General features: G+C 53.4%; 2 protein-coding genes across 4 annotated transcripts in view; one reads left to right on the plus strand and one right to left on the minus strand.

Annotated features, from left to right (window-relative positions):
• PARP12 (poly(ADP-ribose) polymerase family member 12) overlaps positions 1-6309 on the plus strand; it is a 39002-nt gene extending 32693 nt beyond the window's left edge. The window contains exons 9-12 of the mRNA XM_025433890.3: positions 928-1003; positions 2830-2960; positions 3843-3994; positions 5189-6309. Coding sequence (XP_025289675.1) covers positions 928-1003; positions 2830-2960; positions 3843-3994; positions 5189-5514 — 685 coding nt within the window. The 3' untranslated portion in view covers positions 5515-6309. The remainder of the gene's footprint in view (positions 1-927; positions 1004-2829; positions 2961-3842; positions 3995-5188) is intronic.
• A 2677-nt stretch (positions 6310-8986) lies between these two features.
• The window catches only part of TBXAS1 (thromboxane A synthase 1), a 161813-nt gene continuing 156701 nt past the window's right edge, over positions 8987-14098 (minus strand). For all 3 annotated transcript variants that reach the window (XM_025433736.3, XM_025433737.3, XM_025433735.3), the window contains 3 exons: positions 13419-13556; positions 11647-11809; positions 8987-9162 (listed from right to left, as the gene is read on the minus strand). In XM_025433736.3, coding sequence (XP_025289521.3) covers positions 9088-9162; positions 11647-11809; positions 13419-13556 — 376 coding nt within the window. In that variant the 3' untranslated portion in view covers positions 8987-9087. The remainder of the gene's footprint in view (positions 9163-11646; positions 11810-13418; positions 13557-14098) is intronic.

A 14098-nucleotide genomic window follows, 5' to 3' on the forward strand; every position in this document is an offset into this window, starting at 1 on the left:
GGAGAGTTATTTGTGGGAGTTGTTTGAGGCTTAGGATGAAGGTACATGTCTCATGCCCGTAGAAACAGAAGGTAGATCTATTGTAGGAAGAACAGCATTCTGAAACAGAGTCAGAAAGATTTGGAATTATAGTGACACAGTCCCTGTTCCTAGACCTGTTGGGTCATGTGTCTTTTAGAGCTTAGACTTTATTTTATCTTTTGGAAAGATATGGTGCTTGTGTTATGTGAGACCTGTAATTAAGCATGCTAATATTGCAGCAGTATGAAATAACCATAGTCCCTTAGTTCCAGTCAAATTTCTACTGCCAAATGAGGTGTTTTTTTTGTTTGTTTGTTTGTTTGTTTGTTTGTTTAGGATTGATTTATTTTTTGAGAGAGAGTGTGAGCTTGAGCTTTGGGAGGAGAGGAAAAGGGAGAAAGAGAATCCCAAACAAGGCTCCCTGCTGAGTGCAGAGCCTAACACGGGGCTCTATCTCCTGTCAGACACTTGACTGAACCACCCAGGTGCTCCTGCCAAATGAGTTTTGATGTAAATTTTCTGTTCTTTAAAAATGTTTTGTATGCCAATTATACCTCATTGAGGCTGCTTGAAAGAAGAATTCTTTGAATTTTAAAATTGTGGATAAAAGTTTGTACATGCTGCTTTTATCAGATACTCTTTGCCTTCCATGCAAGAGTTGAGATACAGGTGAGAAATGGATCCCTCATACCTGATTGTTTGGGTTTTGGCCACATGAGCAAAGATAGATGTACTCCTACATGGTGGATAGTGTGCTTATTAGGTGCTTCCTCACCTTCTACCTGCTTTTACAAAATGGTATGCTGAGACCCTAGACTGGTGGTACCAGCTAGTGGAAGCTGCTTAGAGTAGATCTGCTGGAGTCTAAGAACAAAATATTTCAGTGTTTTTGTTTACATTTTGTAGCAGCGTCAAGTTTCAAGGCCCAAAGAGCATCCCAGACCATTGGGACCCCTCAGCCCTGCCAGACCCTGGCTTTAAGGTATGGGACTCGCGCTGCCTTGGGTCATGGAGGAGGGTGTTCTTAGACATAGTTAGTGAGCAGACTCCACCACTGAGGAAGCTGTGTGGTCAGGCTAGAGCAGGAGGGAGGAGCTAGTGGGGTTTTATTTTCAGGTCGTGGGGACTTTAAGGCTGAATGCTCACCATTCAGAAGAAGATGGTTATGGCCCTAAGGGGAGAGAATATATTGTGGATCGAGGATGATGATCTGGAAATCTCTGGAAAGGGCAGAAATAGGAGCTTAACAGCTGCTTAGCCAAATAAGTATTAGTTTTACTAAGCAAGAAAAGAAAAACCAGGGGAGGATTTGAGTATGATGAGGGATATGTAGAGGGGGAGTTGCTGTTGGAAGGTGCCAGATACTAGAAGATAGGGAACATCAATTCAGATGGCTCATGTAGGGCCTGCCAGCTAATGAGACCTATGCTGAGTTCTGTAGAGTACTCAGGCCATTGTCCATTACCACCTCTTGAATGTGGGGCACTCAGATGGCCTTCTGATGCTGGCTCCCTGTCAGGCACTGGGCATACAGGCTCTGTGCCTGTCTGCCGTGAGATGTCGACTCTCATTGGGTTGTACAGAATGTACACAGACTCCAGCAGCACAGACACATGTGAGAAGGGCTGGGCGAGTTTGAACAATAGTAGTCAGTGTCACAGAACGAGGTGACCATATTGAGGGGAATGGAGAAAGCTTCACTGGGTCCACACCTAAGTGATGGCTGATGCTCGTACAGGCAGAAATAGGGGAAGAACATACAAATCAATGGAAATTGCATAGGGAAGGAGCCCAGGTCAGGATGGAGGATGTGCACAGACACTGGGGGAGCAAGAGGGAGGTCAGGGCTGTGTTCTGGAGCCCTTGGTCGTGAGGCCAAGCTGAAGGCCATGGCAGGTATGGGAGCCCTTGACAGTCTGGTCTTGGAGGGGCAGGCTGGTTCCATATTTGAGGAAGAGGAATTTGGTGTCCTCCCATGGGATGGGAGCAGGGAAACCAGAGTCATAATTTCAGTTGCAGGAGACCCATGGACATTCAGACTGAACACAGGGTAGGGGAAGGCCATGGTACAGAGGGATTTCTCAGGAATTCCCAAATGCGCTGTCATGGGGCCAAGCCTGTTTAGCTGGGAACAGGGGGGCTGGTTAGGTGCAGACAGCAAGTGCAGGAATTGGTGGATTGTCACTGTGCGAATGTCAGCTGCCCTTGCTCTGGGCCCCTCCTGGTGCATAGGGAGTGCTATTCCCAGAGCAAGACACTAAGGGAGAGGTAGGCTCACCTGGGAGGATGCGGTAGCACCAGGTGCTGCACATCTCATGGCGCTCCTGCACATCTCATGGCGCTCCTGAGTTGATGTGTGCCCATCTACCAGCCTGCCTCTTCCTTAGCACTTGCAGTGTGGCGTGCTCCCACCACACTGCTGTCTGTGAGCCCAGATCTGCTTTAATTGGGTTTGCCTGCCTCCACCAAACAAGTGTGCTCCACATTTATTGACACCAGCTCTGGTCTTATAGACTATATAGTCTGCCCTGTGTGGGTACAGAGGAGGAGTGGGGACACCCAGGGGGGTGTTGGCATGAGCATCATGTATCTGCCCTTTAGGAGGATTTCACAGTGAACAAAAGGAAAGTGACCACAAACTGCCTACCCCCCCATGACACCTGAAGAGACTACACGTCTGGGCCAAGGGAGAGTAGTGATCACTCTGGTCTTGCCTGCAGTTCTAGCATTTTATGAGCAGACCTGGAAGGGACTGATTTATATTTTACACTTTGATGATAACAGAAAAAAAATGTTTGCTTCTTGTAGAAAATTACCCTCAGTTCTTCATCAGACGAGTATCAAAAGGTCTGGAACCTCTTTAACCGCACGCTGCCTTTCTACTTTGTTCAGAAGATTGAGCGAGTCCAGAATCTGGCTCTCTGGGAAGTCTACCAGTGGTATGTTAGGGGCTCATTGTTAGTGGGCTGGTGACTGTCCCTCCAATCCATACACGGTAGGCTAGCTGCTTGCCAAATGTGTCCAGGGTTTGAGGGACAACCTGAGATAGCAGTCATTGCTTGCCCGGTGTTGGTGGCATCAGGAGCTGTGTCCCTGCTTTCCTCTCCATCTCTCCATCTTTACAGCTTAGTGTCGGCATATTCCTCAGAGCCAAGGGGACTAAAGCTGCCCTAGTAACAGAGCCCGCACTTGCACATGTGCATTCTGCCTCCCTGCGTGGAACTGGTCAGTAGGAGCCACCCGCACCCCAAGGCATATAGAGCTGTTGTCCTGACAGCCAGGGAGCCAGACCTCATTTTCGGGCCTGAGGACTAGCATGTTCTTGGGTGCTCAGCAACTTGTCCTTGTCTGCAGCAGGTCACCAGGGAGGGAGGGCCTGAGGTCCTGCTGACCTGTCCCCAGAAGAGGGGGTTGGAGCAGTGTCATCTGTACTCTGGGCCCAGTGATGAAATCAGGGTAGCTTAGAGCAGGTAGAGGGATGGCCCCTCAACTGACCAGCATCTCCCAGCTTCCCTGGCTAAGCTCCCTTGGGAAGCAAGGTGGTGAGGAAGAAGAGGTGGTGTGTGTGCTTGCCAGTGGCTGGCCTGCTGTGGGAGTGCAAGAAGCTGCCGACATCTAGATCTGTGGAAGGAAAGGCTTCCCTTCTGCTCTTCACCCAGGTCCCGCTGCTCACCCTCTTTCCCATGCCCTGGCGCCTGCCTGGTCTCATGGGCCCGGACTCCTGATGTTTCTAATAAAATGTGTTTTCCTGGGTCGAGTGGCCTATATTTGGCAGCAGGCACTCTCTGCCTCCAACGTACATTCCTCTCCCATGATTCTAGGCAAAAAGGGCAAATGCAGAAGAGAAATGGAGGGAAGATGGTAGATGAGCGGCAGCTCTTCCACGGCACTAGTGCCAGTTTCGTCGATGCCATCTGCCAGCAGAACTTTGACTGGAGGGTCTGTGGTCTTCATGGCACTTCCTACGGCAAGGGTAAGGGCAAAGGTGACCCCACTGGCAGAACCTGGCTTTACTCTTTTAGAGCAAATTGATGGAGGGCATGGGGGAACCAGCATGAGTTGATGAGCTGGGTCAAACTCAGTGAGTGAGGACCCCTGGCCCTCGCGGGGGGGGGGGGGGGGGGCGCCTAGCCGGTGGCCCCCTTACTCCTCTGTGTGCAGCCAGGAGCCTTACCCAAGGTTGGAGAAGGGTTTTGTGTCCCTGTGGAGTAGAGGCCCTGGAGATGGTGAGCATGAGTCAGGGGAGGAGACCAGGTGCCTTCCCAGCCCCGAGCCTGGCCCCAGGCTGTTGCCTGCTTGATCATTAGGATGAGAATCTGAATACTTGAGGGACGCTTGTGTCCATGTCATTCCAGCCATAATGGGAGTTCTCTATTTTCCTGTGTTATTTTTAAACTCTATTTGGAAATAATTTCAAACCCGGGGAAGTCTCCAGAATAATATTTTTAAAACTCCTACATAAATTTTACTTAGATTCATCAGCTTAACATTGTGCCGCATTGGCTTTATTTCTTCTGACTCATTTGCAAGTAAGTAGGTGGCATAGGTCCTGCTCTTTCCCCCTTGAGCACCTCCTAAGAACAAGGACATTCTTTGCCGTAACCATGACATGGTTGCTAAATTGAAGCATCTTGTGGTACTGTCATCAGCAGCCCCCCTCTGACTCTATCACTTGTCCATCAGTCAGCCTGAATCAGGTGTGGCAACAGCTGTGGGGGCGGGATGGACAGAAGCCAGTGGTGGGTCGTATTTCTGCATATGTGTATGTGGCAGTCTCTGATGCAGGTTCCTGTTTGCTGAGCTTCAGAAATCTCTGCTAGGCTGCCAGTGGCTACGGTTCCATGTATGGGATCTTGTTACCTTTCTGCACCAACCCCATGAGGCTGGCATGACAGCCCCATTTTAGAGCTGAGGAGACTGAGGTTTAGGGGCTAAGTAGTGATGTGCCCAGGGGACCCTTAGGATTTGAGAGAGGCAGAACCTGAGTTTTCTGTCTCGGAGTTAGGTGATTCCCCCTAATGCCCTTCGTGAGGGAAGAGACTAGGAAAGAGGGAGGACAGGGAGATAGGAATGTCTCCTGGTTGACAGGACACCTGAGCCTCCCCTGCCAGGCTGCGGGCTGTGCCCCCCAAAACCCCACTGAGCCCACACGTGTCCTTCCTTGCAGGGAGCTACTTCGCCCGAGACGCAGCTTATTCCCACCACTACAGCAAATCCGACACCAAGTCCCACACGATGTTCCTGGCCCGGGTGCTGGTCGGGGAGTTCATCCGAGGCAACGCCTCCTTCGTCCGCCCCCCGGCCAAGGAGGGCCTTGGCAACAACTTCTATGACAGCTGCGTGAACAGCATGTCGGACCCCTCCATCTTCGTGATCTTTGAGAAGCACCAGGTCTACCCGGAGTACGTGATCCAATATGCCAGCTCCAACAAGCCCACGACGGGGACCTCCACCCTCTTCTCCTTGGCGTCTTTCTTTAGCAGCCGGCAGTGAGCACACAAGGGTGTTTTAGGTGCCTTTCAGGCATGTCTTCCTTGGCGTTGCTATTTGGGAAGGGTTTTTTTTTTTTTTTTTTAACAAAAACTTTTAATGAACTGTTCATTTAACGTTGACTTCCTGATGAAGTTACAGTCTTAATCTCACTAATAATGGTTCGGTTTTAAGCCACTTTTGGGCTCATTAGTAGACTAACCAGAAGTGATTATAGGTGGGCCTGTTACTGCTTTTTACTAGTGGGTTAAAGTTTTATTATTTACACTCTGTCGACTTTGCAGCTGATTGGCACCAGGCACAGAGTTTCCAGGTACTATTTTATGGATTGATTTTAAATTTAACTTTCTGTCTCTGCAGTGAGTAATTTGGTTTTTCAGGGTCTCAGTGGCATCTTGTTTAATTTTTTCTCAAAATGACATAGTAGCCATCATCAGTCCAGGAGGTAGTCACTCTGTTGCTCTGGCTTTAATCCAGGCACCCCTTCTTCTCCTGGGCTCCTGCCCTTGGAACTGGCCCATCTATCGTGGTGTTAGAGCAAGTGGCTACTGTGTGGTATCACTGTGGCCCTGTCAGTTTCCCTTTGTCCTGGAGGGGTCAGCATCACTTAGTGGAAGGTGACATGGATGAGGGGCTGCCCCCAGGGATCCCCAGGGCTCTGCCCACGAATGCCCATTCCCACATCTCCTAAGCACACTGGATACCCTCTAAATATGGGTTTTCTGTTCCTGTGAGATTTGGATACCTGTGCTGCAAATGTCACAATGGAGTATGGAAATAAAAGAATATTTATCTGAAGTGCACGACACCAAAGCTCATTCTTCAGCGTCTATCGAGCACCTGCTGGGTAGAGGCACTTCTCTGGGTGTTGGGCTATAACAGAGCCCCCATTACTGCCCTTGGGGGCTGTGTGTGGACTTATCCTGAAGCTGATGAGCCTGAAGGTTCAGGGCCTCTCACTTGCCGGGGCACCTTCCACAACCCTAGCAGGGGCCCTAACTATATGGCCACATGGTCTTACATCTCTGTTATATTTGCAAAAGTTACATATTTTTTTTTTTTCTTCCCCACCCAACCCCTGTAGTTCCAAGTTCCGCAAAACCCAGATTCACTACTGAGCAGAGGGTGTTGTGGACATGGAGGGGTGGGTGCATCCTGTGCGTCTTTCACTCACTCACAGCAGTTGATGGGAGTCTCTCTGGGCACTGGCGGGCTCTGCTCTGGGGGAGGAGGAGCTGGCAGGGCAGCTCTGTGTCTTGAGGTGGCTGTACTGTTTGGTCTCTGGGTTCAGTCCTCAGCAGTGGGCTGTCCCTCCTCCCCTACACCCTTCTTGCCCACCCCCACCTTCCTAATACAGTGTGTCCACTCCACGTGATGCCTCCGCTTCTGTCACTTTATCCTGGAGTTCTCAGATCCAAGGCTGTTGAGTTTTTCCATCTCTGGACCAGGGTTAGGGGGTACCCTGGAACCTTACCCAGGTCAGCTAGTCAAGGCAGAGAGGAACTGAATTATATGACCAAAAAAATGCAGCAACAACAGTACTACCTTAACCACCTGCAGGGCCGGTCACCTCATTGTACATGGTAGGATTTTTCAGAGGCCCCAAGATATTTCCACCATACCCTGACTGATGCTGAAATTTTATTTTCGATTTGAGTCCTGGTCCTACTACAGTGGAGGTGGGGGGCCAGAGGAGTGTCAGGGAGAATCGTTAAGTCAGATGCTTGCCTGCTGAGTCTTACATGGACCTGATCCCCTGCTCATTAACTATCTGGCTGCTGGGAGCTGAGTGGTGGGCAGCAGGGATGGTCCAGTGGGGAGTGTGGGTGGGAAAAATGGTTGGAGAAGCCTGGTGTGGAGGTGATCACATGCTCCAGAAAAGGCAGTTGAGCTAGAAGACTGCAGAGGCGCTGGATTTGCTCACCTTTCAGAAGGCAAGCCAGAAGGAATACCAACTTGGACCTGAAATTTGAGAGGGCCGGGGTCCATGTGGCCAGGCTGTGGCCTGGGAGGGGGTGGGCACTGTGATGGGAAGAAGTCAAAATGACGGTAACTCTCTCGGTGCAAAGAGGCGGTGGGACCCACGGCAAGTGTGTGAATGACTAGTCCTGAGGACCTGATTGGGATCCAGCTAAAGGGTCCTGTGGAGGGCCCAATCCATGCCATTTCCTGCCCCCATGGTAGCTGGTGTTGTGCATCGATTGTGGCATTTTGGGAGAACTGGGGATTGTGGCTTGAAAGAGCAGTGGGGCCAAGCCCAGCAATTCTAGGACAGTAGGAAGCCTCGCTGCTGTGTCTGAAGATGGTAGGCACCTGGACCGGAAAGTGAGGGCAACCAATGGAGCTGACAGGCCGGGGGGTGCTGGGCACAGGCTGTGCTCTGAGGAGGGAGCCAGGTGCTCAACTGGGCCCTTCTGCAGGATGAGGCTCTGCGATGGCCACAGAGGGTCAGGGACGGAGAGACAGGCAGAGCCATCAGGAAGGGCAGATGGCTCACCAGGAATGGGAATGTGTGACTTTCTCACACATTGAGTGTGAGTGTGAGCCCCAGGGTCAGACATCTAGAAAGGGCTGGGTCGCAGAGAGGAGCAGTGGTGACAGCAGGGGTGCAGAGAGAGCTGTGTGATGGGCTGGCCGGGCAGCTAGAGCTGGGACTGTGCTGGAGTCGAGGCTGCCTTCTTGCCTCCAGGGAAGCCCGAAAGTGAGAAGAGGGCTCTCCAGAAGAGGACGTTCGGGGAGCCCGGGGTGTTCCGGGCTGCAATGGGAGAGGGCCCAACGGCAGAGGCAGCATCCACAGCCACGGATACGTGGGACCCTCTTGAGCCAGCTCTCCTGAAACAGCCTAAAGGCAGGTCAGCCTCTGGGAGCCGCGCTCACAAACTCCTGCCCAAGATGCCATCTACAGGACACCTAGCCCTTCCGCGCTGCTCAGGTGGTGCATAGAGGACGGGGCTCTGACCCTGGTCCGCTGCTCTGTTTTCCAGATGAGGACACGGAGGCACAGGGACGTGGGATGACCAGCAGCCCCGACCACACGCAACTCGTGGCAGATGTGGGCTTCAACTTGTGGGCTCTTCGTTGAATTTTAACTTCTCAGCAACACGATAGTTATAATACATTCACTTCTATATTTTGACACTTTGATCAAAATTAAGAGAAGTCACAATGTTAGTATTTCCTACGTAGGAAAATCAAAGCATTAGGAAGCTTCTGAGCCATTGTTGAAGCTGGGCTTCCAATAAATGTCCTTTTTTTAAGTCAAATGCCACAAGTGCACCAGGGGCTGGTGCCATCAGGGCAGCTCACTGAGTGTCCCCGTGTCCCTCTGCCCTGTAGGTTCCTTCTTCCATCCTGAGGCCAGGACTTCCTTCCTTCCTTCCTCATTTTGACAAAATTACATTTTTGCTTATTTACCAGCAATCTCTGATTGAGCGAGGTGGATCAGCGGCTCATATATCATCAGCAGAGTCAAAACTAAGTGCAACAAACATTTATTAAGTATTTGCATGTCAGGCACCCTTTCAATGGTTTCCGTGATATTTTCCCCCAAATCTGAGTTCCCACATGAAGCTTTTGTCAGCGGGAGACAATCTTGATGTAGATGCCATTCTTTGGACCTAGGGCAGATTTGGAGTCTAGCTGCAGTGGTACCTGAAAGAGAGATGAAGAGATGGCTTACGGCTAACCGCACCTATGGGAAAACTCTGGAACTGGGCCTGAAGCAGGGTTTGGAGATGAGGGACAGCAATACTGAGTGAGCAAAGCAGCCTCCCTGGCAGGGCCTTGAGAAGCCAGCAAAATTGTGTCTCGGGGACACTGGGTGCTGGGGCCCCAGCAGCACCCTGGTGCTTGACCCTCTTTCCCAAGTTAATAAAATACTGCGGGGACTAAGGTCCTCATTTGTCCTCCCAAGAAGCCTGCGTAGGAGGTAGTAGCAGCTCACTTTGCACGTGAAGGAATGGAGGTTCAGAGAGGCCAAGCAACTTGCCCGAGGTCACATGACTGGAAAGTGAAGGGTAAATCCTCAAACTCTCTCACCTCTTCTCATCTCACTCCCCAGTGCCCTAGCAGTAACTGAGCAGCGCCCCCTTCTTTCCAAGGGGCTTTGGGAGAGTGGCTGTCTCCTTCTCACGTGTGGTGTGGTCTAGCCTCACCGCCATTCAGAAAGCTTTCCTCATGTCCAATTTACAAGGCAGATTGATGGTGGACTGGGGACTTGGAAGAAAAGCCAGAGAAGTACTCAAGAAGCAGGGTGTCCCCTTGCGCCCTGTGTAAAACGATGGTTCAGTGGTTAATGTGAATCCTTTAAGGGGATGAAGAATCACCCTGCCTTAGTGCTGGGGCCTTGGTGGGCTTTTCAGATGTCTTTGAGGGGAGACAAGTTATATGACCAAGAAACAAGATGAACTAAACTTGCGTTATCCCGTGGGGGTAGCCAGCCAGTAACACATGTGGCAACCGAGTACTAGAAATATGGTTAGTGCAAATGAGGGGCTGAATTTTGTATTTTTTATTTTTAAAGATTTTATTTATTCATGAGAGACACAGAGAGAGAGGCAGAGACACAGGCAGAGGGAGAAGCAGGCTCCCCGAAGGGAGCCCGACGCGGGACTCGATCCCGGGACTCCAGGATCACACCCTGGGCCAAATGTAGGTGCTAAACCACTGAGCCACCCAGGGATCCCCTGAATTTTTTATTTGGTTATCAAAATTTACATTGCCACATGTGACTAGCAGCTAATGTATTAACACCGCTCTAGAAAAACTGGAAGCACCACTGGACTTCCAAAAAGGAGATCAAATGGGGCTAACGAAGTCAGGGAGGGCTTCCTGGAGGAGTGGACACCTGAGCTGGGGCTAGGAATAGGAGAAGCCTTGCGGGCAAGACTTCTCAGGGGCCACCTCGGGATTTGAGGGAACACCAAAGGATTTGGAAGATGGGATTAGTCTGGGGACAGGGAAGTGGGAGGGATGGCATTCCAAGTAGGGACGAGTGCACGCGAAACCCTCCCGGAGTGGGAGGATGGGGCCGAGGATACAAAGTGGGCTCAGACAGGCTCTCTCTAGATCCAGCAGGCTCGGGGACGCATGGCTGGTTCTTTTTTCCTTCTTTTTTTTTTTGTATATTTTTGTTTATTGGAGTTCGATTTGAACATGGCTGGTTCTTGAGCTGGGGAATGCCAGGCCTAAGCAGTGTGTTGGGACAATGGTCTGGCTGCTGTCCTGTCTGTCAAGATCAAGGGTAAATGAGACAAACCCAAAAAGAAGTCCTGCACCCGGAGCACCCAAGTCATTTGGGGGCCTGCTCCTCTGTTTGGCTCTGTGGTCCCAACTTGCCCCTGCCTGTCTCCAGCCTTGGACGCCGTCCTGTTTGCAGAGGCAGCGCCACTCTCTGAATCCCACGGTTGACCATTCATTGCTGCGTACTTAGCGCCTGCACCCCGTGCCCTCCCGTCCAGCCGTGGACAGGCACGAAGGGGCACAGTGTTCAGGCCGGAGGGGGAACAGCAGACACTGCCCAGCAGTGGCTGGATGCAGAGGGAGGAGGAAGGCTTGGGGTGCAGAGCGGGCCAGATCGGGTTTGAGCCTGTCTCTTCACTCTCTGGCTAGTCCTGCATTTGCTCCTGAACATTCGCTCAGCGAACGCGTGAGCACCTGCCCCAGAGCCTGGTGCTGGAGGCTCTAGCAGGGAATCCGACAGACGCGCGTTCCTGCCCTCCTCACAGAGCCTGCGGTCCACGTAGGCAAGTGATTTAACCTCTGTGAGCTTTATTTTAGCTCCTCACCCGAAGAATGGGAATAATGAGACCTACCCTGGGGAAATCACCGGCTCGCTTAGCTGAAGAGGGAAGAGCTGCGGCCTTGCAGGCCCAGCTTCGCTGTACAGAGACCGTCAATCGTCAATCGTAGTAACAGGAACACAGCCTTGGGTTACGTGCTGGGCTCACCCCCGAGCACTTGTGCGGACCCATTTAATCCTCACGCAGCAGGAACAGGGAGAAGGGGTTCTTGTTATCAGCCCTCTAAACACTCGTCAAGAAACTGAGTTCAAGAACTCCACCGGGAGAGCCGGGGTGAGCACCCCACCCAGCCCCCCACCCCGCACCCTGGCGCCCGGAGCAGCCAGGGGCTCACCTGCGTCTCCGGGCAGGCCTCGAACCGGAACTGGTGCAGGACCTGCAGCAGCGTCAGCTTGACCTCCAGCAGCCCCAGCCGCACCCCGAGGCAGCTCCGGGGGCCCGCGCCGAACGGCAGGTAGGTGAAGGGTTGCTGTCGTCGCTGCGCCTCGGCCTTGAACCTGCGGGGTCACGCGGTCAGGGTGGGCCGGGGACACCCACCTCCCTTCCCGGGGCCTGGTCAGCCACTGCTGTGGCCCAGGGACCCTTTCATCGGAGGCCACGTTCCTGGCAAGTGGGCCTGAACCCCACTGCGCTCAACAGAATCTGTTGTCCCATGGCCTTGTCCCTGGGGCCCTGGAGCTGGTGGCCGCTGATCCCCGAGCTTCAGTCCTGCCCTCTCCTCTGTGTCCCAAAGCCCTAGGGGCACTGCTGATGCAAAAGAATCACGGCGGGCGGGTGGGGGGCGAGCATGGGTGGCTCCATAGGCTAAGATCTGCCTTCCGCTCAGGTCATGATCTCAGGGGCCCCGGATGGGGTCCCCTGTCAAACTCCCTGCTCAGCCGGGAGCCTGCCTCTCCCTCTGCCCCTCCCCCTGCTCATGCTCTCTCTCAAATGAATAACATCTTAAAAATAATACAAAACTGAATCACCTGGAAGGCCCACTGGGCCCTCCCCTTAAGAACTGATTGCTGGTGAATCTGAAGGCTCCTGAGGATCCACCAGGATGAAAGTCTTCAGAAACCACACCCCTCACCTGGGCCTGTGGCTTCAGTCCCCAGGAGCCAGCGGAGGGCAGCAGCCACCACCAGCTTCCTGCGCAGGTTCCCTGGGCACCGGCCCTCCCAGGAGGCCGTGTCCCGTGTCCCGCCGGGTTATCCGCCGTTGCCGCACTGGGCGGCTGTCTCCCCTGCCCACACTTGCCTCCCTGGTCCAAGCGGTGACACTGGGGCCCCTGGGGCTTTCTCTGTTCCAACCGCTGCAGAAAGTCTACCTGCTACCGAATAGCGTGTGCCCCGTGTGTCCTGGGACAGTAGCACTAGGGGTCCGCCACCGTTTCGTAGTGACCAGCTGGCTTCAGCGGCAGCCCTGGCACCTGACAGTCACTGTGCTCCCAGAGCTGCTGCGGGCAGGGTATTATTTATCGAGGTCCAGCTGCCCCGCGATGGGGGGCAGGGCGGGGGGGAGAGTCGTGGCCTCTTTCCTCAGGAAGTTGGAAGGCCCACAAGTGGACACAGTGTCCACTTGCCAGGTCACACCAGGAAGGGGTGTTCATCGTTTGGGTGAGGACGGTGTGGCCTCCTGCTCAGACATTTTCAATCTGGGAGCCTAGAACCAAACCCCAAGTAGGGGGCAGGGGCGTGGGGAGCCAGGCTAGCATGTTAGCACAGCTGGATCCCATGAATTCAGGGAGAAATTTCGTTAATTACTCTTGTTTTGGAACAAGCTCCGATTTTTTTTTTTTTTAAGGACATGATGTTTTGTTATTTTCCAGCGCACGCCTGAAATAGGATCCCGTGTCCTGTTTCTTGGCTGGGACACAGGACGCCCAGCTGAAGTTGCCTTGTTGCTTGCACGCCGGGCTGCCGAAATGCTAAATCTCTGGATTCTCTCTGGGGCCTTAAAGACGGTGCAGTTATTTCCTTTGGCAGTCCTGTCTCTCAGATGTCTGATTGCTAGGACTTTTAACGGTTTGGGGACGACTTTGCTACATCTTTGTCTCCCCTTGGCCACCTCCAAGTGCCTCCCACTCGCGTCCCTCTCGGGCCCACTGTGGGGGACAGAGCTCACCTCTCGGGGTTGAAGGTCTCCGGTTGTGGCCAGTATTCAGGGTCACGGTGCAGGGCGCCCACGGCCACCTCCACCACGGCGCCCGCGGGGATGCGCTGTCCCCGCACCTCGCAGTCCCGCGCCGCCTCCCGTGTGAACCTATGGGGACATGTCGGTCACCCCTGCCTTGATGGCCAGCGGCAATGAGGAGAGTGTAGGGGAGACGGGGACAGGAGGCCCGGCCCTCTGGCAGGGGCGACCAGGATGGTTTCCACCCCCTGCCCTTGGCGCCCTACTGCTCCCGACCCTGCAGCCTCTAGGCTCCTTAGGCTCATTCGGCCTTGGATGAAATGCCGTCACGCATGAAGCCCGAAGAGCTTGTCTCAGGCCTGGTTAGGGGGGCACAGGTACCTCCCAAGGGCTTCTTCCTGTGGGGGCACTTGCGGGTCATTCCCCAGCCACGCTTTCCCCTCGTCTGCCATTCGTGGCCAAGCCCCTTCACATTGCCCTGGCCCAGCGGGCGCCTGGGGGCTCTGTCGGTGGAGCGTCGCCTTCAGCTCCCGGCACCATCCTGGAGTCCGGGCATCAAGCCCAGCGCTGGGCTCCCTGCTGAGCAGGGAGTCTGCTTCTCCCTCTCCTTCTGCCTCTCCCTCTGCTTCTCCTTCTCCCTCTGCTTCTCCTTCTCCCTCTCCCTCTGCTCC

This window comes from Canis lupus, chromosome 16 (assembly GCF_003254725.2).
Source record: "Canis lupus dingo isolate Sandy chromosome 16, ASM325472v2, whole genome shotgun sequence".
NCBI classification, from domain to species: Eukaryota; Metazoa; Chordata; class Mammalia; order Carnivora; family Canidae; genus Canis; species Canis lupus.